At 43.1% G+C, this 23,190-nt stretch overlaps 1 protein-coding gene across 7 annotated transcripts in view; it reads right to left on the bottom strand.

The window, feature by feature from the left end:
• pomgnt1 (protein O-linked mannose N-acetylglucosaminyltransferase 1 (beta 1,2-)) overlaps positions 1-23,190 on the bottom strand; it is a 120,823-nt gene that overhangs the window by 62,277 nt on the left and 35,356 nt on the right. For all 7 annotated transcript variants that reach the window (XM_077594626.1, XM_077594623.1, XM_077594624.1 and 4 more), the window contains 3 exons: positions 19,234-19,299; positions 12,594-12,707; positions 11,070-11,187 (listed from right to left, as the gene is read on the bottom strand). In XM_077594626.1, coding sequence (XP_077450752.1) covers positions 11,070-11,187; positions 12,594-12,707; positions 19,234-19,299 — 298 coding nt within the window. The remainder of the gene's footprint in view (positions 1-11,069; positions 11,188-12,593; positions 12,708-19,233; positions 19,300-23,190) is intronic.

Consider the following 23,190-nt stretch of genomic DNA (forward strand, 5'->3'; position numbering starts at 1 on the left):
TACCCGACATGTCAATGGATTGTGGATGACTGGGTGGGCTCAAGTGTCGGCCAGAACTGTAGTTCGAGCTTTCGCTAAATCTGGCATCAATTCCCGTTATACACCGGCGACAACTCAGACAGTGAGATGGAGCATAACATGTTGGACGGCAAACTCGCCTACTTGGCCGAACTCTTTACATCAGACACAAAAGATGAGGAGTTTGGTGGATTTGTGGATGTTTAGCTGCTTTAATTTCTATCAACCATCCCTTTTATCTCAATAAAGAACAATCAAACTTAGTTTTGCTGAAGCTGTCTTTAAAAAAAAAGAAAACAACACTAGCATAGCATATGCTAGCATCACATACGTGTCATGCTAGCGCCCATGCTAGTGACCATTGGACCGAAGCGCCTTATGTATGGGCAAAAAACAGAATATACACCCGCAACTTTCATGCGGTGTGTTCTCTAGGTGTGAAAATATTGGTGTTTTTCCTATCATCCACTCTCATTTTGTAAAAGTATCCCTTGAAACAACGGTTTTAGGTGCAGCAAACAACACGCTTATTTGGCCATCTTCCCTCTAAGCTGTATGGGTGCGCAATTGCACACTACTCTCGTGTTCTCCACGCACAACAAACACATGCAGCGCACAAAAAATCCAACTGGAGTTGTAAAAAAATAAATAAAATAAATAAAAACACATTGCAACTTTTAATAATCCATTTTGCATTGCAATTCAGAGAGTGGCAGCCTGTCACTGACAAGTGACAACAAATGGTAACTATGGATAAAACTATGACTAACACTGTGTACAGCCATTGATATGACGCGGTTCACGTCATGTGTGTTTACTTCCGCTGCATGAGGAAATGTTAACGTAATTAACAGCACTTTATGCGTACTTGCCTGTGTTTTGCAGGTTAGCATATAGCTAGCGGTTCAGTGGAGCGGATGCCAACCCTTTATCATGGCGAAGTAAAAAGCCAAAGTAAAAAAATAATTGTGGTTCTTTTAAGATGGAATGGCTGTCGGAGCATGTGAAAATAGAAGAACAAGAAATGAAATTGGGTGAGAAAGGTGTCCTTTGCAAAACATGCAGCTAAATTAAAGTTGTAAGTGAGTTTTCTGATGGAAAAATATTGACTAAATGGAATCTAGACTACTTCAAGTGACACATTCACCAGAAAAGTCATTTGAAAGAGAAGTGAGGAGGACAGACGAGAAAAATAAGGTACAATTTAAGTCAGATTTGTGCATATTATAGTGACATTTAGTAAGATGTTTTATTCATTGATATTAATCATTAAAATGTATTATGAGTAGATCATTTATGGGTAGTAGACATGCGCATGCTTATTGCAGGTGTGATGCTGGTGTGTGACCATAGCGAGCACTTCTGATGTTGCTCACAGTGGTCCTCAGTGTACTCAGGGAGGTTTTCTGTATGCCCAGACAAATAAAAAAATAGAGGGAACATTCATTAAGAACTGTTTAAGATTTTAGGCTCTCTAATTTAAATAATTAAAATGTACTACTCTTTCTGTAACTGTACATGCAGCTTCTACAACACCCGGTTCTCAACCAATTAATACTAGAATTAGCAGTGGTAAGGCAATGGAATTACTCGAATTTACAAAGGGCAGCCAAGTGGCTAGATTAGTCTCTCCATTGAGTTGCAACTGAGGCAAAGGGATCATTAGGTGAGTAGTACCGTATTTTCACGCCTATGTGGCGCACCGACTGACCTGGCACCGCTCATTTGCGGGTGCAATTTCTGTATTTTGGACAAACACAAGGTACTTCAGCTAAATGGGCGTAGCATATGGTAGTGCTACCATGACACATAGCGTGTTTTAAAAAGGCAACATGAGCCAAACTGACTTTGATTGCTTTATTCACCAAATGTGTATTCGTGGCAATGTAAGTCAAAGCATTCAAACAAACATCTACAAATCCATCAGTCCTCATCTTTTGTATATAAAGTGTTCCCTCGATTATCGCGACCACACCTATTGCGAATTCCCTGCTTTGCACATTTTTACTGCTATTAAAAAAAATGGAAGACAGATGAAAACGGCGGCGAAAAATGGCGGAAGTCAGGGCACCTCCTCTTCTTTTGTGCTGGAATGATTGTTCCAACGAAAAAGCCAATACCACAGAGGAAGAAAACAACATATATATACATAACATTTCTATGGATACAAACATAATCCGAACCAAAGCCAAGACCTTGTAGGATAGCTTAGCTCCGGACGAAGAGCATGAATGCCAGCCTTAGCCAAGTACCAGTGCCGCAAGTGAGGCTCTTGGTTTTGTAGCAAGCAAGGATGGTTTGAAAACTTCATAATGAGGAATGATTCACACGTGGGTCGCTGCATGGAGAAGCCTGATCTGCAGACCAAGAGGCAGCAAAAAGGTACATGGAGGAAGTGTTTCCTAAAATAATTAGCCAGAAAGGTTATCTTCCAGAGCAAGTTTATAACATGGACGAGAATGGACCTTTCTGGAAACGGATGCCTTCCCGCACATTTTTATTCAAGGATGAACTTAGCAGAAAAGATCCAAGATGGGGGCGCGCACGGGTGCAGCGGCTCTTTGCTCTCCAGTTGGGTGTTTAGTTTTCTCAGTATTATCGTTATTTATGAATATCTGCGGGCAAACATTTTCTACAGCCGCCAGGATTTAATTACTCTCGGTAGATGCGATATATCATCACAACAGATTACCAACGAACCTACCCCCAAGGACATCTCGAGACCACCGGGATCTCTGTGGATAGTCAGCCCACTCAGAGTACGACGGAGGCGGCGAAGAAAAAGAAAGCAAAAGGGGGGGTGCCGGGCGGGCCTAGCTGCTAAGCTAAGGAAACAACCGCACAGAGCACAGCTTCCGAGTATCTTCATGACCAACACCAGATACATCACCCACAAAATGGACGATCTGGAACTTCAGCTTGCTACCAACAGCTTTGTCAGGAACTGCAACATTATTGTCATCACGGGAACGTGGCTACACCCACAAATCTCCGATGCCACGGTATCGTTAGCTAGCCGCACGCTAAACCGGCAGGACCGAAAGACAGAATCCGGAAAAAGCCGGGGGGGTGGGGGGGTTGTTGTACTCTGTGTGTACATACACAACGACTGGTGCTGCAACAGTAGGATCATTAACACCCACTGTCCCCCTGATTTAGAGCTCTTGGCAGTTAAGTGCAGGCCCTTCTATCTACCTAGGGAGCTAACGATCGTCTTTGTAATGGCTGTTTACATCCCACCGGATGCTAACGTTAGCACAGCACTTAGCCTCCTGCTAGGGACTGTAAACAAACAGCAGCTTGACCACCCCGATGGAGTCTTTATTGCCGCCGGTGACTTCAACAAAGCATGTTTAAAGACTGTTCTGCCTAAGTTTATCCAGTACGTGAAGTGTCATACCAAAGGAGATAAAACTCTAGACCATGTTTATTCTAACATGAAACATGGTTATAGAGCCACATCCCTCCCTCACCTTGCTGGATCCGAACATCTCTGACTGTCCCTCACCCTCATACACCCCACTGCGGAGGCTAACAAGGCCACGAATAAAAATAATAAAAACATGGCCGGAGGACGCCATTTCTCAGCTGCAGGACTGTTTTTCCCACACCATTTGGGAACTTTTTGAACACCACAACCTCTAGGACTACACGGACACTGTACTTTCCTACATCAAAAACTGTACGGACACTGTCACTGTTAATAAATGTATCCAGGTTTTTCCTAACCAAAAACCCTGGATGACCAGTGAGACACAGGCACTCATCAAATGCCGTAACACCGCCTTCAGGTCAGGGGACAAGGTACAATACAGCGCTGCCAGAGCAGAGCTGAAGAGAGGCATTAAAAAGGCCAAGGCAGCATATACAAGGAAAATTGAGGAGCACTTCACAGGAAATAACCCAAAGAAGATAGGGCAGGGAATACGACACATTACCAATAACAATGACAAAAATGTTTCTGTTAACGCAGATGCCTCACTAGCAGAGGAACTGAACCGTTTCTTTGCCCGCTTTGAGACTGACAAATCGGATTCAGTCTCAACACATCCACCACCCTGCAGCAGTACACTGAAGCTTCATGAACATGAAGTGAGACAGGTACTGCGGACTGTGAATACCAGGAAGGCTGCTGGCCCTGACGGAGCACCTGAGAAGGTGCTCAAAGCCTGTGCTGACCAGCTGACTGGGGTTTTCACAGAGATTTTCAATTGTTCCCTGCAACAATCCATCATCCAATCCCTGTCCCTAAAAAGCCAACCATTGACAGCCTGAATTATTAAAGGCATGTTGCACTTACGCCTGTGATCATGAAGTGCTTTGAAAAGTTGGTCGCCCGCCACATCAGGGATAGAATCACTCCCTCAGTTGACCCTCACCAGTTTGCTTATAGAGCAAACAGGTCCACTGAGGACGCCATCGCCGTAGCTCTACACATAGCACTGAGCCACCTGGAGCAGCATGGGAACTATATGAGGATGCTTTTCATTGACTATAACTCAGCCTTCAACACTATAATACCGGACATTCTGGTTGACAAACTCTCCCACCTTGGACTACCCTCTTCCATCTGCTGCTGGATTAAAAACGTCTTAACCAACCGTCCACAAACTGTTAGACTTGGTCCCCACCCCTCTTCCTCCATTACACTGAGCATTGACTCCCCTCAAGGCTGGGTACCCGGACATTTCGCAGACGGACAATTCGTCGCCGGATTTGTCGCCAGACAGTTCGTCGACGGACAATTCGTCGCCAGATTCGTCGCCGGACATTTCGTCGACGGACAATTCGTCGCCGGATTCGTCGACGGACATTTTGTCGACGGACGATTCGTCGCCGGATTCGCTCGCTCTCAAAACTATAATCATGAGAGAGAGAGTTTACTCTTGAAAGCGATCAAACAGGTAATCTCTCGCTTTCAAAATTATAATCATGAGAGAGTTTGTCATTGCATTAACAATGCCAGAGCATTAATATCTAAATATCTAATATCAAAATTATCAATAAATTGCGTATTATTGGCATGTGTGTACTGTTCTCGTGTGTGCATAGACAAACTTGCCTCGCCCGTGCCCATCTCACATTTTATACTAGTTTACAAGAAATTACATTTAATATACTAATAGTCTCGATGTGTCTGTTCGGCGAGCTGTCTGGCGTCGTCGCGGGCTAAAAGTATACTAAGACTTTTATGTGTTTAATAAAATAATAAATTAAACACTTTTAGCATGTCACATATACTTACACACACAGTTTACAATAAATTACAATTAATATACTAATACTCTCGATGTGTCTGTTCGGCGAGCTCTCTGGCGTCGTCGCGGGCTTAAAGTATACTAAGACTTTTATTTGTTTAATAAAATAAGAAATTAAAGACTTTAGCATGTCACATATATACACACACACGCAGTTTACAAGAAATTACAATTAATATACTAATAGTCTCGATGTGTCTGTTCGGCGAGCTGTCTGTCTGGCGTCGTCGCGGGCTAAAAGTATACTAAGACTTTTATTTGTTTGATAAAAATGACCATATAAAGTATTTCAACACCTTGCTGTATTGCAAGTTCTCTCATTTAGAAATTGAGAGAATGAAGGTTCGTCTGCACCTCACAGTCAACATGAAACGGACGTCTACTGCTGCCATTGACGGCCCAGTAACGACTCCATTTCCTGAGGTTACTCAGGAGGAACAACTTGGACACTAAGCTTCTGGTAACCTTCTATAGAGCCACTGTGGAGAGCATCCTGGCATACTGCATTACAGTGTGGTATGCTACAAGCACGGCAACAGACAGAAAGGCCATGCAGAGAGTGATCAACACCGCCCAGAAGATCATCGGCTGCGCTCTGCCCTCATTGGATGACATTTCCAGCCCTCGCTACCTCAGCAGAGCCGGGAACATTGTCAGGGACCCATACCACCCTGGTCCCAACCTGTTCCAGCTGCTGTCCTCTATCAGACGCTACAGGTCTCACAAAGAACGGACAAATAGACTTAAGGACAGTTTTTTTCCCACAGCCATCAGGACACTGAACTTGCGTTAGCACGACACACAATCCCTTCTGTGCAATAAATTCGGGGTGTGCTATAACAATGTGGAATATCTTAGATTGTGCAATATTTTAGAATTTACCTTGCCAGGTTGTGACTTTTTATATTTTTATATTACTTTTTTTTACTGGGAAAACGCACTTTGTGGAGTAGTGTTCGAATTATTATGGAATATTCTATATGTGTTGTAAGTATTTTTTTAAATAAGTAGTAAGGCTATAAATCAAGTCATGGGAAGATGGACTTTTTCCTCCACATTCGACTCCTCAAGGACAAAGAAAAAAGAGGACACGGCGTTACGAACACTTCTCCCGGCAGGACCAAATGAGACTGTTATGACGAGACTCCACCAGCAGATTTGAAAATACGGCTTTGCTTACATTATAATACTACTTTGTTTACCTTATAATGCATTCCTCACACTGTTGTTTTTCTAACCGGCGAGGGTGTTATGGTACTGATTACATAAACATGTTTTTCGAATGTCGCGATTAAATACAATGATTCAGTTACTGCAATTCAGAATGCACTGTGGACTGAGACGACGTCACAAGGCATCTCCTTCGAAGTTGTAAGCAGCTATGTTGAAAGATGTATTTCCTTTTTTAATTAAATATTACTAATAATGATTTAAAAGGTTTGAATCATTATTCCAACAAGTAGCACCACCAATTTCGTTATTCGCAGCTGTGTATGATGACAATAAAGACTAATTATTTTATTTGATTGAAGTGCCTGGTTGCAAAGTTCACAAGGATCACCTAACACTCATCATGTGTGGAAATGCCGCTGGCTTCATGGTAAAGCCAGACTTAATTTACAAATGTAAATTGTCCTCACGCTTTGAAAAACAAGAAAAAAATCATTGGTGCCTGTGTACTGGATGAGCAAGAGGAAATCTTGGATGATGTTAGGGTTATTAGTCTTACATTATAATATATTTGCTTGCAATGAAAAAAGTGCTTCGCTTACTACATCTAAAATGCCTGCTTGCAACGAAGTAAATCATTTGCTCATTAATTAGACTAAACAAAAGGGAAGCTGAATCCACTAGGACTGCTGGAATGTGGAGAAGATCCTTCGGCTGCACATGACCTTCATTTGTTTTGACTATTGACGTCTCACTTCTGTTTCCCACCCCTGCCTTGAGAGTTGAGACGTCCATTGTAACTAGGGTCCTTGAAGTTAATAAATAAGGAAAAGAAACGTGTGACGCCAGAACAAACCGGAGACTAGCCCTGAATGGTTCGATTTCTCCTTGCAAGAAAAATCCAGAAGATTGTCTTTTCTCTTAATTTGTGCATGCATTTGGGAATGCTTATTGGTATATCAGATGCCAAAAGCTCTCAATAAGGAGTGTTGGGTTAGAGATTGTTCTCTTTTACAATCATCAACCTGCTTTTTTTTGTTTTGATTACAAACATTAACCAGAATTTTTTTTTATTATTTCAAGTGGATGATTATTTTGACTGTGAGGACAAGCATTTAAAGTAGATTATATTTAGATATTAATACATTACAGTCTTCTGATATGTTTATAGTTGTAATATGTAATTAATATACACTTTTTGACGAAGAATGGCTCAGAAGACCTCTTATGACGAGAAAGATCTATGGACTATGATTTCCCTCGCCTGGACACGGGTCACCGGGGCCCCGCTCTGGAGCTAGGATGGGAACCCATGAGAGCGGTCGGGTGCGTCGAAAGCTAGGCGGCAGCCAAAGGAAGGATTCTTGGCGGTCCGATCCCCAGCTCCAGAAACTGGCTCTTGGGATGTAGAATGTCACCTGTCTGGTTGGGAAAGAGCCTGTGCTAGTGTGTGAGGTCGAGAAATTCCAGCTTGATGTAGTAGGGCTCACCTCTACGCACAGCGCACAGCTTGGATTCTGGTACCACTCCTCTCGAGGGGGATTGGACACTTCCACTCTGGAGTGGCTCACGGTGAGAGGCGCCGAGCAGGTGTGGGCATACTTAATGCCCCCGGATCGGTCCCTGTATGTTTGGGTTAACCCGGTGGACGAGAGCGTAGCATCCCTCCGTCTTCGGGTGGGCGGACAGGACCTAACTGTTGATTGTGCGTATGCACCAAACAGCAGTTCAGAGTACCCACCCTTTTTGGAGTCCTTGGAGGACCCGTTTCCAGTGGGAGTTGGACTCCGCCAGGGCTGCCCTATGTCACCGATTCTGTTCATAACATTTATGGAAAGAATATCTAGGCGCAGCCGTGGCGTTGAATGGGTCCGGATTGGTGGCCTCAGTATTGCATCCTTGCTTTTTGCAGATGATGTGGTTCTGTTGGCTTCATCAGGCCGTGATCTCCAACCCTCACTGGAACGATTCGCAACCGATTGTGAAGCGGTCGGGATGAGAATCATCAGCTCCAAATCTGAGACCATGGTTGTCAGTCGGAAAAAGGTGGCATGCTCTCTCCGGGTAGAGGATCAGGTCCTCCCCCAGGTAGAGGAGTTTAAGTATATTGGGGTCTTGTTCACGAGTGAGGGAAGAATGGAGCGGGAGATCGACAGGTGAATCGGTGCGGCGTCTGCAGTGATGCGGACTCTACACTGGTCCGTCGTGGTGAAGAAGGAGCTGAGCCAAAAGGTGAGAATCTTTATTTACCAGTCAATCTACGTTCCCACCCTCATCTATGGTCAAAAGCTGTGGGTCGTGACCAAAAGAACGAGCTCCCAGATACAAGCGGCTGAAATGAGTTTCCTCCGCAGGATGTCTGGACTCTCCTCTAGAGATAAGGGGAGACGTTCGGTCAGCTGGGAGGGGCTCGGAGTAGAGCCGCTGCTGCTCCGGATCGAGAGGAGCCAGATGAGTTGGCTCGGGCATCTGATCAGGATGCCCCCTGAACGCCTCCCTCAGGAGGTGTTCCGGGCACATCCCACCGGGAGGCCACGGGGCCGACCTCGGACATGCTGGGGAGACTATCCCGGCTAAGATGGGAACACCTTGGCGTCCATCCGGAAGAGCTGGATGAAGTGGCTGGGAAGAGGGAAGTCTGAGCTTCACTGATGAAGCTGCTGCCCCCACGACCCGACTTAGGATAAAGCGGAAGAAGATGATATGACATGAGCTGAGATGAGACACTCTTTGATCATTATACTTGTGTACTTGTATTTCTGTATAGGCGCCAAAGCATGTAAAGCATGTATTGCGGTAGTAATAATGGCGGTGATCCTACTTAGTGGTTTTTCGTTTATCGCGGCCACGTCTGTTCTACATTAACCGCACTATTCGAGGGATTACTGTACATATATACACATACATAAATACTTAACTCATCTCATTTTCTGAAACGCTTTATCCTCATTATGGTGGCGTGGAGGTGCTGGACCCTATCCCAGCTAACTTTGGGCCAGAGGCAGGGGACACCCTGTGTCGGTGGCCAGCCAATTACAAGGCACAAGGAGACGGACAACCATGTACACTCACACCCATACCTAGGGGCAATTTATAGTGTCCAATCAGCCTACCATGCATGTTTTTGGAATGTGTGAGAAAACCAGAGTGCTCAGAGGAAACCCACGCAGGCCCGGGGAGAAGATGCAAACTCCACACAGGTGGACGTGTCCTTGATTTGAACCCAGGACCCCAGAGGTGTGAGGCCGACGCGCTAACCACTCGCACCATCGGGCTGCCCTGCGTACCATATGTTGTGAATTAATGTTTTGTCATGGTGACATGTGTTCAGCATTTGCCAATTACCAGTAACGGTGCAATCTTCGGTGTGAGCTGAGAAAAAAAAAAATCATACCAATTTTTTGTCACAAATTATGGGTGCGCGTTACACACGGGTGCACATTATACTTGAATAAATATGGTATGCAATTTTAATATATATTGAGATGTTTTAGTCAGTGAACACCTTCAATTAAAGTGGTACCTCGTCATACGACCGCTTGTCATACAAAATTCTCGTCTTACGGCGGAAATTTCGATCGAATAATTCGCCCGTCATGCGATGAAAATTTTGTGATGCGACCAAGCCAGGTCTTTTTTGCATATCTTTCGTGTATAACAATATTTACGAGCACGGAACGATTCATTCAGACGAGTTTCTCCTAAGACCAGGAAACGGACAACACGCATGCGCGGGCAAAAAGAGGGCTTTCTGGGTAATGAAGTATACTCGTGCACACCACCCATAGGCAATGGCAACCTTTCTCAGAATAAAACTTCATTACCCACAATCAATATGTGGGTAAGCTCAACTATTGTATTTCCTGTTATTCTTTCTAAGGAAAGAAGCTCCCGTGATCGTTCTTTAAAGAATATTTCTCGTTGGCAAGTGGTCGTGCGTTATCCTATTGTGAGGACATTTGTGTGCATCATTTTGGGAATATTTTGAAGGCAATACAACAGCAAACAGTCCATCGATAGCGAACGTGAGGGTGGAGGCGTGGCAAACCGCCAAACCGGAAAACGAAGGTACAAAAGATTACAACAAAATTAGAATTCAGTTTTGTGTAAAGTTACATTAAACGTATGTTTGAGTGTCTGTATATATTAATCCAAGTTAATTTAAATTTGTTTGTTCCGTTTACGAGTGCGTTGTCGTGGAAAACAAATGAACCCCCCCCCACACGTCTCTGTCTCCCGTCAGCAAAATCTGCCCAATTTTAGTTAGATTAAACACATTTTATTACTATTAAACCACTAGTTATGTGTTACTTTGTTAATAGATGGCGAATTAGAAGAAATAAAACATTTTTTCCAATCCAATATCCTGTTTTTGGTGTTTTTTCAGAGGGCTGGAACAAATTAATTTGTTTTCCATTCATTTCAATGGAAAACGTCCGCTCGAGTTACGAGAATCTCGTCATACAAGCTCAGTTTCGGAACGGATTAAGCTCGTATCTCGAGGTACCACTGTAGTTATTTTTAACATTGAATTCTTGTTTATATTTTGTTTGGCCGAATGTCTTTTCTTTTTTTCCTCATTTACTTGTGATTACTCATCTCAATGTCTCGTTGAAACATCACCTCCTTTCTTCACTACCAGAGTCCACATGTCCCTCCAGCTGAGATTAGGAGAGAATTGGCTGCCAAGACTTTTTAGCAAATGTTTGGCAGAATCCTTTAGATGGAATGTCCCCTCATCCTGTATGAAAAAAAAAACATTTAAAACAAGCCCTGAGTAAGAATGGAGTTTTTTTAGCAACGATAATAATCACGTGAAAATCACAAATGTATTCTTGAGAAACATGGATATATTTGTGAATCCCAAATGTGCTTGTGTGAGAAAACCTTGCCACAACTGCATGGTGTTTTTCTCAAAAATAAATGCACACGGCTGCTGCTCAACAAACAACTCGAATATTTACATTTTATTCATGATAAGTGTTAGGGTTGCTTGGTTTTATGCTTTCCCCCCCTGGTGTCCTGTCTGAGTGATTGCCCATTGTGTTTAAGTGTGGTTTCTCCGCCCCTGGTGTATTCCCTGCTTGCACCCTCGTGTCTTTCCCAGGTGTTCCTAATTGTCTCGTCAACCCATGTCAGTCTATTTAAACCCCACTGATTGTTATGTCATTCGTCGGATCGTCTGGTTTTGTTTGTCCAAGCAATGTTTGCTTGTTACCTCGATCATGTTCCATGCGCCTCGTTCCTCGCTTTCCCGTGTCTCCCCTTGTCAGGTTTGGTTATGTGATTTTATTTCTAAGTTTTTGTTATTTTCTAAGATCCTGTTTAAGTTATTAAAGTTTTGGTTTGAGCACCACCTCCCTCATTCTCGCCTGCTTCCCTGCGATTGGGTCCTATTCCCCGCTTCTTCCCCTCGACGTATTGCCGTACGACGTTACAATAAGTGCACGAAACAATGTTAAAAACATGGATTTAGTGAATATATTTGCGTATCTCGAAAAAATATTTGACATGAAAATGACTGTGAGAAACGTGGATGCATTAGTGAGAATATTCTTGAGACAAATCTCTCCCTCTAGGAGAAGAGCCCGTGAAGTGAGGCAGACAGCGTATGCCAGGGTGGAAAGGCCCCAGCCCGAACCGAAAACATCTAAGCAGACAACAGCGGCGTCCCTGTCAGGTTAGAAGCCAGAAGAGTATGAGCGCAACAATCCGACCTAAAGCCACATTTTCGGGGAACATTCGCATTGGTAATTTTCTTGGGAGACATGATGAAAAAAACTGAAGCAGTAGCTTTATCCACAGTTGGAAAAACTCAACAAAAAAACCCCATCAGAACTCCGTGATGACAGACGGCGGTCAAAAATACATAAGAGAGAATCTTATACAATGAGAGCCCAGTAGAGTGTAGCGAGGTTCTAAAGTGAGAATCATTGCACCACGACAATATTTGGGAAATAAAATAACTGATAAGGAAATGCATTTACTTTTTAGGGGATTTCATAACTTGGATCTTTTTCGTATCTCGAGGCACTCATTTGCATATAAAAAGCTTTTGTAACCTGAAGATTTTGTACCTAGAGGCATTCGTAAGACTGTATTTGCAGCACATTGGGTTTGTAAAGGACACTTGATTGAATTACCTACCTTAATGGTAAAGATGAGAACTCGACCTCGAGTTACCATGTTAAGGAAGAGTATCATAGCTTCATCTTCATGGGGTGAGTAGGTATCAAAAATTCTCTTGGCCATCACATGACCCTATGAAGCATAAAATGGAAAACCTTTACCTCCACTGCAATGATTTTGAACTATAAGATCATGATATTATTTTGCAAATCCTAGTGGTAACTTCAGGAAAATCGATACTTTGCACACAAAATCGTTGCTACCCCTAATAAGAGAAAAAAAAACCACACTGGACAGAGGAAAAACCATAGTGATATAAAAATTATATTTTTTTTATAGAAAATTAAACCTTAGAAACGTGCCATTTAAAAAATGATGGAATTTTCACTTGTTTATAATTCCGTCCTTCAGACAGCTTTTTCGCCCAACTTGATGATCTACGCCTTGGAAAATGTCTCTTCTCTCTGTGTTTCACACGCCTCTCTACGAACTCAAGTTTAAAAACCACTTTTAGAACACACTTTCGTAAGCAGAGATGGCACTGTACAGATATATAAGTGATGCCGCATAATATAAAGCGGATTGATATTTAATAACCAGTATAAACATTTAAAAGTACATCACAGTGGGGTGTTCTATAAGAAGGTTGAGTCTGTTTATTTGAGCACAGCGTCCCCATTTATGAAAGAGAGCCATGGAGCATTGTGCCTACCAAAGGTCACAAGGGCAACATGGTATGAGTTACAAGGAGTCAACGAGTGGAGGAGATCACCGGCTGACTGAAGACTTAACGCTTCCCATGTCTGGGAAGGGCCAGAAATGAACTGTTGACCAATCGGAGGAAGAAGACTATCTCTCTTTGTCTATCATGTGTATAAAAGACTGTATAATTTAAATAGCACAGTCAATTTACACATCTCTGCTAAGAAAAGGATGTCAGTAGGAACCTAGCGTGCTGTATTTGACTCCCATGCCTTGGGGAATAAATTGTTTAGATTTGAACGCATTGTTATTGGAGTAACAAGGGACCCACCAGTTAGTGCAGGGGTCTCAACCCGGTCCTCAAAGGGCTGCAGCGGGTGCAGGTTTTTATTCCAACCCAACAGGCGGACACCTTTTGCAAGTGTAATCAGTTGATTGCAGCCAGGGGCTACTTATTTTAGAAGACCCTGATTGGTTAAAATGTCGACACTGGATCGGTTGAAACAAAAACCAGGACCCACTGCGGCCCTTTGCGGAATCGGTTTGAGACACCTGAGTTAGGGTAACAAAATTCCTTCCAATCTCGTCATAGGCAAGCATGGCTGAACGTTGTGACGTTTCGGTGAAACATTGGGGATGCCCCGACATACGAGCAATTTGAGATAAAAACGAGTAACATTTAGCGCAAATATTTACCTTGAGGTATGAGACAAATTTTGAGATACGGGCATACAGCCTACGCGAGAGGCTGCTTATGAGAACATCATCTCGCTGCAACTCCCTCGTGTAAATGTCTACGAGCACTGGGCGGAGCGTTGCATTTTTTCAGTTCTTTGAACATTTTGCATAACCACTGAGTGAGGGATCTGTTTCTCCTTTCTCTTCTACCACCAGATTTTTTTCCCATATTGGTAAGTGGAAGGGTCCGCCGTTCACTGCCTCAAATGGTGTGCATCCCTGTGCTGTTGGAATGATTCTCATGTGTGTTTCTACCACCCTCAGGCATTCTGGCCATGGTTTTCCTGTGTCTTCCATGGTTTTTCTGAGTCTAAATGTTACTGTTCCATTGGTTCTTTCAATGAGTCCAGCACATTGGGGGTGGTAGGCGCAATGATATTTCAGGTTGATTCCAAGATGTTGTCCCATAGTTTGGATAACGTGGTTCACGAAGTGAGCACCATTATCACTCCAAATGACTAGTGATATTCTATGGCTTGGGATGTTCCTTTTGCATATGGCTTTTACGACTGCCATGGTGTCAGCTTTCTTGGATGGGCATATCTCAACCCGTTTGGTGTACTTGTATGTGCCACTTTGGTTCAGTTCGATGAAATCCATGTTCAGAACCTCGAAGGGATATGTCCCTGTTTACCTTGTTCCTTGCTTGGGTCATTTATTGCCCTGAAAGTTATGTCTACAGCAGGTGAGACAGTTTCTGCAAAAAAATTAAAGTAGGTTTGTAGACCTCTGGAACCATACTATCCCTCCTGTTGAGCCATGGCTCCTGCCATGGCTCAATTTGGCAATCACTTCAAACAATGATCGTGGAACGCATGGCTTGTTTTCTACTGCATAGAGGCCATTCTTGTGTTGGGTGGCTCCTGTTTCCCATTGTAGTTTCTCTTTTTCTGGTCATTTATTTTGCATGTCTCTTAGGAATTCGGCAGGGATTGGGCTCTTTCTACCGTGGAGATTGCCGTCTAGATGTTTGCAGAGTGTGAGGCTTCTTTGGCTGCTTTGTCTGCTCGCTTGTTCCCCAATGAGACAGGGTCTTGTCCCGTCGTGTGTGATTTACATTTGCAGATAGCCAGCTTCATTGGTAGCTGTACCGCTTTGAGGAGTTCTGTGAGAAGCTCTGCGTGTTTGACTGGGGATCCATTGGACGTTTTCATTCCTCATTTATTTTAACCCTTTTTAAGAAGGTTTGGTCTCAATTAAAACTCTTTGTGCAAAAGGTGGATCCTCATCCCCCACTTGGCTATGTTCATGTCTGCTGGTTGGTCAGCATCACTTGTTATGGACGGTCCCACTTTGGGTCGTGCTAGTGCTTCTTCTTTATACTGTAGGTCTAGCATCCAGGCTCCTTCTGCCAACCCAAATTCAATGCGTTTCCTTAAAGATTTTTTATTTTTTTTTCTTCTCTTTTCTTTTTCAGTGCCCCCAAATTCCCCATTTCGCAGAGATTATTTGTTCCTCCACGTCAAGTTTCACATTTGGAGTACTGATGCTGCATTTTCATCAAAAATTTCATTTGACGGAATATTTTTTACATAATTTGTCGCCGCATCCCTGAAAAAGGGCTTATTAGCGATTTCAGAAATTTATTTCAAATTTCCAAATCCTTTGCCGCCATCCCTGAAAAAGGGCTTATTGGCGAGTTCAGAAATCGATTCCAAATTTCTAAATCCTGTTCCACCTTGATATCTAACCGATTGATTATATCTCAGTGGCCAGCCAATCAAAAACACAAAAAGACAGACAAACATTCACGCTCATACTCATAATCAGACAACTTTAACAGATTCAGTCCTCTAGCGGCTGTAGACAAACAGCAGCTTGACCACCCCAATGGAGTGGTGACTTCAACAAAGCATGTTTAAAGACTGTTCTGCCTAAGTTTATCCAGTACCTGAAGTGTCACACCAGAGGAGATACAACTCTAGACCATATTTATTCTAATATCAAACATGCTTATAGAGACACATTCCTCCCTCACCTGTCTGGATCAGACCATATCTGCCTGTCCCTCACCCCCGCATAAACTCCACTCCGGAGGCTAACAAGGCCACAAATAAAGATAATAAAAACATGGCTGGAGGATGCCCTTTCTCAGATGCAGGACTGTTTTTCAAGCACCATCTGGGAACTTTTTGAACACCACAACCTCCAGCACGACACGGACACTGTACTTTCCTACATCAAAAACTGCATGGACAACGTCACTGTTAATAAACGGATACAGGTTTTTCCTAACCAAAAACCCTGGATGACCAGTGAGACACAGGTACTCATCAAATGCCGTAACACCGCCTTCAGGTCAGGGGACAAGGTACAATACAGCGCTGCCAGAGCAGAGCTGAAGAGAGGCATTAAAAAGGCCAAGGCAGCATATACAAGGAAAATTGAGGAGCACTTCACAGGAAATAACCCAAAGAAGATGTGGCAGGGAATACGACATATTACCAATTACAATGACAATAATGTGTCTGTTAACGCTGATGCCTCACTAGCAGAGGAACTGAACCGTTTTTTGCCCGCTTTGAGACTGACAAATCGGATTCAGTCTCAACACATTCACCACCCTGCAGCAGTACACTGAAGCTTCAGGAACATGAAGTGAGACAGGTACTGCGGACTGTGAACACCAGGAAGGCTGCTGGCCCCGACGGAGTACCTGGGAAGGTGCTCAAAGTCTGTGCTGACCAGCTGGCTGGTGTTTTCACAAACATTTTCAATTGTTCCCTGCAACAATCCATCATCCCATCTCTGTCCCTAAAAAGCCAACCATTGACATCCTGAATGACTATAGGCCTGTTGCACTCACGCCTGTGATCATGAAGTGCTTTGAAAAGTTGGTCGCCCGCCATATCAGGGATACAATCCCTCCCTCAGTTGACCCTCGGCAGTTTGTTTGTAGAGCAAACAGATCCACTGAGGACGCCATCGCCGTAGCTCTACACACAGCACTGAGCCACCTGGAGCACCATGGGAATTACGTGAGGATGCTTTACATTCACTATAGCTCAGTCTTCAAAACTATAATACCGGACATTCTATCTGACAAACTCTCCCACCTTGGACTATCCTCTTCCATCTGCTGGTGGATAAAGAACTTCTTAACCAACCGACCACAAACTGTTAGACTTGGTCCCCACCTCTATTCCTCCATTACAGAGCACTGGCTCCCCTCAAGGCTGTGTCCTGAGTCCTCTTCTGTACTCCCTGTACACATACGACTGTACACCGACCCACCAGTCTAACTCCATCATCAAATTTGACGATGACACCACTGTGGTCGGACTCATCTCAGGAGGGGATGAGTCGGCCTACAGAGATGAGGTCAATTAACTGTCTTCGTGGTGCTCGGTGAACAATCTCACACTGAACACCACGAAAACTTAAGAAATAATCCTGGACTTTCGCAAACACAGCACAGATCTGGCCCCACTCCTCATAAATGGAGTATGTGTAGACAGGGTCCAGTCCTTTAAATTCCTGGGGTTCCACGTCACGGATAAGCTCTCCTGGTCTACAAACACCACGGCAGTGGTGAAGAAGGCCCAGAAAAGACTCAATTTCCTGAGGTTACTCAGGAGGAACAACTTGGACACTAAGCTTCTGGTAACCTTCTATAGAGCCACTGTGAAGAGCATCCTATCATACTGCATTACAGTGTGGTACGCTGGAAGCATGGCAGCAGACAAAAGTCAGTGCAGAGAGTGATTAACACTGCCCAGAAGATCGTCGGCTGCTCTCTGCCCTCACTGGAAGACATTGCCAGCCCTCGTTACCTCAGCAGAGCCGGGAACATTGTCGGGGACCCATACCACCCTGGTCACAACCTGTTCCAGCTGCTGCCCTCTGGCAGATGCTACAGGTCTCACAAAGTACGGACAAATAGGCTTAAGGACAGTTTTTTTCCACAGCCATCAGGGCTCTGAACTTGCGGAAGCACGACACACAATCTTCTCCTTCTGTGTAATAACTTCGGGGTCAGGTAACATGAAGGACGTTGGGCGGTGATCTGCCTCCTGCTGGCTGACTGAAGGTAAGTGAGGAGACAGTGAGAGGTAAGTGATCCCTTTTTTTGCTGGCATCTGCAAGGCAAACTTTTTCTGCAGTCGCCGGGATTTGGTTGCGCTCGGGGGGAGATGCGATGTATCCATCACAGCAGAGTGCAACGAGTCTGAAATTATTACTTATTAGGGCCTTTTGCCGGGAAAGCGCACTTTGTGGAGAAGCACCACCAATTTCGTCATACGCAGCTGGGTATGACAATTAGGCTTTTTGTCAAGTCAATGATGATGACAAAGCATATGTCTGATTATTATTATTATTCCCAAAAGGCATCTCCATACTCAACTCGAGTGCTGTACCTCGGAGGACCTAGTCAAGATGTATCTTGTACAGCCATACTTCTACTAACGAATGCCTCTAGGTAAGAAATTTTTTAGGTTACGAAAGCTTTTACAGTCGTACATCTACTTACAAAATTAATTGGTTCCAGAACTTTTTTCGTAACTTGGAAATTTCGTAAGTAGAGGTATACTGTATATGTAACTTCTCTAATTCGTTCCACGGTCCTCACACAACTACCAACTAAACCCTTTAAAATTGATCAAAGTGTCCCCCTTTTGTATGAAAGGTGTGAGGAAACACAAAAATGAGAGAAAATTATAAGCAAATTATCCTAAAATAAATAAAGCATGTGAAAATGTGCCCTGCACCGCTGAAATAGTTCCCTCCACGGCCGTTATAATGGGAGATGTAATACCCACGTTTGTCCGCCAGATGGCGTCAAGAGTCCGTTCTACCATGGCCGAAAGCCGTCCACTTTGTAATACATTTTAGACTTTTACGTGTGCCCTGCGTGTGTGTCAAAATATGTGCCGCTTTGCATTTGTACGGTTATACGGCAATTTGTACGGCGATGAAATGAGTCCAGTAGAGGGTAGCAATGTTCTAAACTTTAGTCACTATTGTAACTAATTATTTATGTGACCAATTATTCATGTTGACTACTAGTTATTTATCGTTGACGACTTATTTATTTATTGATTATTTAATTCTTATTTATTGATTATTTATCTGTTTGTTTATTTGTTGTTATTTGTGCACTTCGTGGTGAAGCTTCAGATCACATTATATAATATAATGAGAATAAAAGCAATCAATTTAATTCAATGAGCACAAGCAATATACAAAAATATGCTTGGTTGTTTAAGGATTTGCTTACCGTAGCTTGGTTCAGGACAATAACATGGATCCCTCTACCTTGTTCTCTCATATCATCCTCCAACACCTGTAGGATAAAAAGATAATTTTCAAAATATTGTGGAGGGCCGGACCAAAACACGTCAAAACATCCCGTGCATTGACGGCGTTGCTGCCAGCTCCTCCGTAATCTTGGAAGTCCGTTATCCCTCGGAAAAACACGAGTAACTCCGCTGTGTCTCTGAGATCGCAGCTCTTGTCCAAAGCCAAGGAGAAAAAGTCAAAACTTTATGTTACAGCTGAAGCTCCAGGTTCCTCGCAATGTCCTACAATCCTTCTTGTCACGGTTCGCCTGGGCTGCAGGACTTGCTCAAATGCTTCTTTTTTTCAAGGCATATTAGTGCTGCAGAGTCCACTAAGCACTCTTTGACAATCTCCTCTATGACGAATGGCTTACTGTTTTTAGCAATTTTGTGAGCTATCACAAAGCTTGTCTTGGTTGCTGCAGCCCTGGATCCATGACACTTGGTAAAAATTCCTTGCCGCTTCCCATCGGATTCCCAAGCCCTTTCTTTTTTGTATTTCTCCGGATGTTAACTCTGGTAATGCCGATTCAAATTGTATTCCTTAAACACAGCGATCTGCTCTCCGAAAACTAAACAGACAACTTTATCACTGAATTCAGTAAATAAATACTTTGTCCATATTATGTTAAAATCTTGCATTCAGAATCCATCCTTCTTTTTTTAGCATCACCCGGCATTTTGGAAGGCCTAAGTTTCCGTATTAAGTCATTATGCACGTGAAGATAACAATGACTTCGAAATGAAAGCAATGCCAGTTTAGTCTATGCGCGAGGTAAAATTTGAAATTACGTTTAGTTTGTAATTTCCAATCAACCTTACGCTGGCCGGTCTCAACCCGCCAAATGGCCATATATAGCCCGGGGGCCATACAATGCCCAGGTCTGACGGAGAGTGTGGCTGGAACTAAGTCGAGCAAGCCTCTTCTTATTTTTGTCTAGTATTATCAAAACTATTATTCTTACCAAGCAAATAACATCATAACAAATAAAATCCCTTCAATTTCTGTACCGCAAAGGTTGCAGAGGTGGGGTGGCGGGGATGCAGTTTATACCCTGAATTGGTTACCAGCCAATTGTGGGGCACACTGAGACAAAACACACATTCACGCGCACACCTAGGGACAATTTAGAGTGTTCAACCAGTTTACCATGTATGTTTTTAAAATGTTGGAGAAAACTAGGAGTACATAGAGAAAACCCATGCAGGCATGGGGAAAACATGCAAACTCCAAACAGGAAGGTCGAACCCTCAAAACCCCCAGTTCTGAGATCGGTCTCAGAACTGTAAGGCGGACAAGCTTACCACTTGTCCACTGTTTCCTAAAATATTACCTAAAGAGAGGGGTGAGACCTGATTTAAAAAAAATGTATCTAATTAATCAGCAAGTTTGTAATTAAATAGACTTGACTTTTCAGCTTATTGCCTAAGGGGTGACCGCAGTGAAACAGCTAATCTGCATGACAGATTTGGCAATAGTTTTACACTGGATCCCGTTAATGACACAACCCACACAAACGGACATCGAACTGGACCACGATAACAGTGAGGCACTCAGACCACTGAAGCTTTTCTCCCACATCCCAAAAATCTCCATCGTCGGCTGATTGAACATTCCAAATTTTCCACGTGATTGTTAGTGTGAGAGGTTTTTTGTCTAATGCCTGACTCAGACTACATGATTTCAGTCCGATTTTAGCCCTTCAGAGACGTCATGGAGATTCATTCAATGCCATCTCTGATGTATGTAGTGGGGCCAATCTGGGGCTTCGAGCACTTTACAACCACATCAAAGATACCTAGTCTTTTGTGTTAGAATTTCTGCTATTTCCTGTGACACATCCAAAGTGTTCCTTCTACCTGTTGATGAATAACTTTGGGCCCTGCGTGTTGTGAATCTTGCATGTGCTCACCGCTCATTATTTCTAGTGTGTTTTGAGAGTACAATATTGTGATTCTACCTCCTATTAGAAACTTTAGGAATCTTTTTCAGAATAATCTTCGCCTTCCAACTATCTTGCAACTCTGCGCCATGTCCAATTTCGTACTTCAACTCGTCGCATGATAAAGTAAACGAGTCTGCAGCACTAATTTCCACTAACTCATTTGCTCATTTTGATACGTCATCGGTTTAAACTGAGGAGGTAACCTGTGACATTTTTTTACACAATTTCAATACTTGTGAATCTCTGTGATCCTTTATCATTGATAATAAAATACCTTTTGACAATATTTGATCATTTAATTAGTGTAAAAAATGGTAACACCGGAACTTTAAGTTTCAGCGAGGAAATATATAAGCCAATATATTGCTATCCAAAAAAAAATCAAGAAAATAAGTCTATTTTACTATGCTATTGTCTTCTATGATTTGGGGATACATCGACATACGAGTGCCCCGACATACGAAAAATTTAAAATACGAGTAAAATTTCGAGCAAATATTTACCTTGAGATACGAGACAAATTTTGAGATACAAGCATTCAAGACAGCTGCGAGAGGCTGCTTATAATTTCAGCGCACTTTCTCGCCGCATCTCCCTTGTGCAAAGCACTGGGCGGACCACTGAACTTTCTCCATGTTTTTTTTGGCGTTAGTCAATGCAGAATTAAGGGAAACACAATGGATCCAAAGCAAGCCGGTAATGAAGGCTTTTTTAAGTGATTGTGTGTTCGTGTATATAGGAATCTAAGTTCATTTAAGTTAAATTTAAAGTTTGTGTTACGTTACGAGCGCGTCTGTCAAGTCTCTCTCTCCCTCTCCCTCTCCCTCTCCCCCTATCAGCGAACTCCCTGTTGTATTGAATAATCCCTCAATTTATTATTAAACATCATAACCACTAGTTATTTGTTACTCTGTTAGTCGATGGTTAATTACAACCAATAAAAATGTTTTTCCATTGTAATATCCTGTTTTCGGTGTGTTTTTTCAGAGGGTGTGTTAGGGTTATTAGTCTTACATTATTATATTTTTTCTCGCAATGAAGAACGCTTTGCTTTACTTAGCTTATTAACATTAGAAAACTTATTCTAGTACATCTGCTTGCAACGATGTAAATGCTTTGCTCCTTAGTTATACCAAACAACAGGAAGGTCGAATCCTCTTGGACTGCTGGAATGTGGAAAAGAACCTTCGGCTCTACATGACCTTCATTTGTTTTGAGAGCTAAGACGTCTATTGAAACTAGGGTCCTTGACTATTTGACGTCTCACTCCTGTTTCCCACCCCTCCCTCGAGAGCTGAGACGTCCATTGGAACAAGGGTCCTTGAAGCTAATAAACAAGGAAAAGATGCGTGAGACGCCAGAACGAACCTGGACAGTGGAATGTAAGGTTCGATTCTCTCTTGCAAGAAAACCCAGAAGATTGTTTTGTCTCTTTATTTGTGCATGCATTTGGGAATGCCTATTGGTGAACCTAACAGGGTGGGTACAATTTAATTTGTATTTAGTTCATTTCTGTGGAAAACGTTGATTTGAGATACGAGTAAATAGACATACGACCTCAGTCCCGGAACGCATTAAGCTCGTATCTCAAGATATGACAGTATAGTGCAGTGGTACCTCGACATACAAGTGCCCCGACATACAAGTGCCCCGACATACGAGCAGTTTGAGATCCAAGTAAAATTTCGGGCAAATATTTATCTTGAGATACGAGACAAATTTTGATATACAAGCATACAGCGGACGCGAGAGGCTGCTCATAAGAACATCATGGGAACTGTCTCTCTCCCCGCAACTCCCTCGTGTAACGTCTCTCTGGTCGCAACTCCCTCGTGTAATGTCTCTACGAGCACTGGGCGTTGCATTTTTTCAGTGTTTTTTTTCCATTAGTCAGTGCAAATGCCGTATATAATACTTCTCGTTGGCAAGTGGTCGTGCGTTACCCTGTGA

Source organism: Stigmatopora argus, chromosome 24 (genome assembly GCF_051989625.1).
Source record: "Stigmatopora argus isolate UIUO_Sarg chromosome 24, RoL_Sarg_1.0, whole genome shotgun sequence".
Lineage (NCBI taxonomy): Eukaryota > Metazoa > Chordata > Actinopteri > Syngnathiformes > Syngnathidae > Stigmatopora > Stigmatopora argus.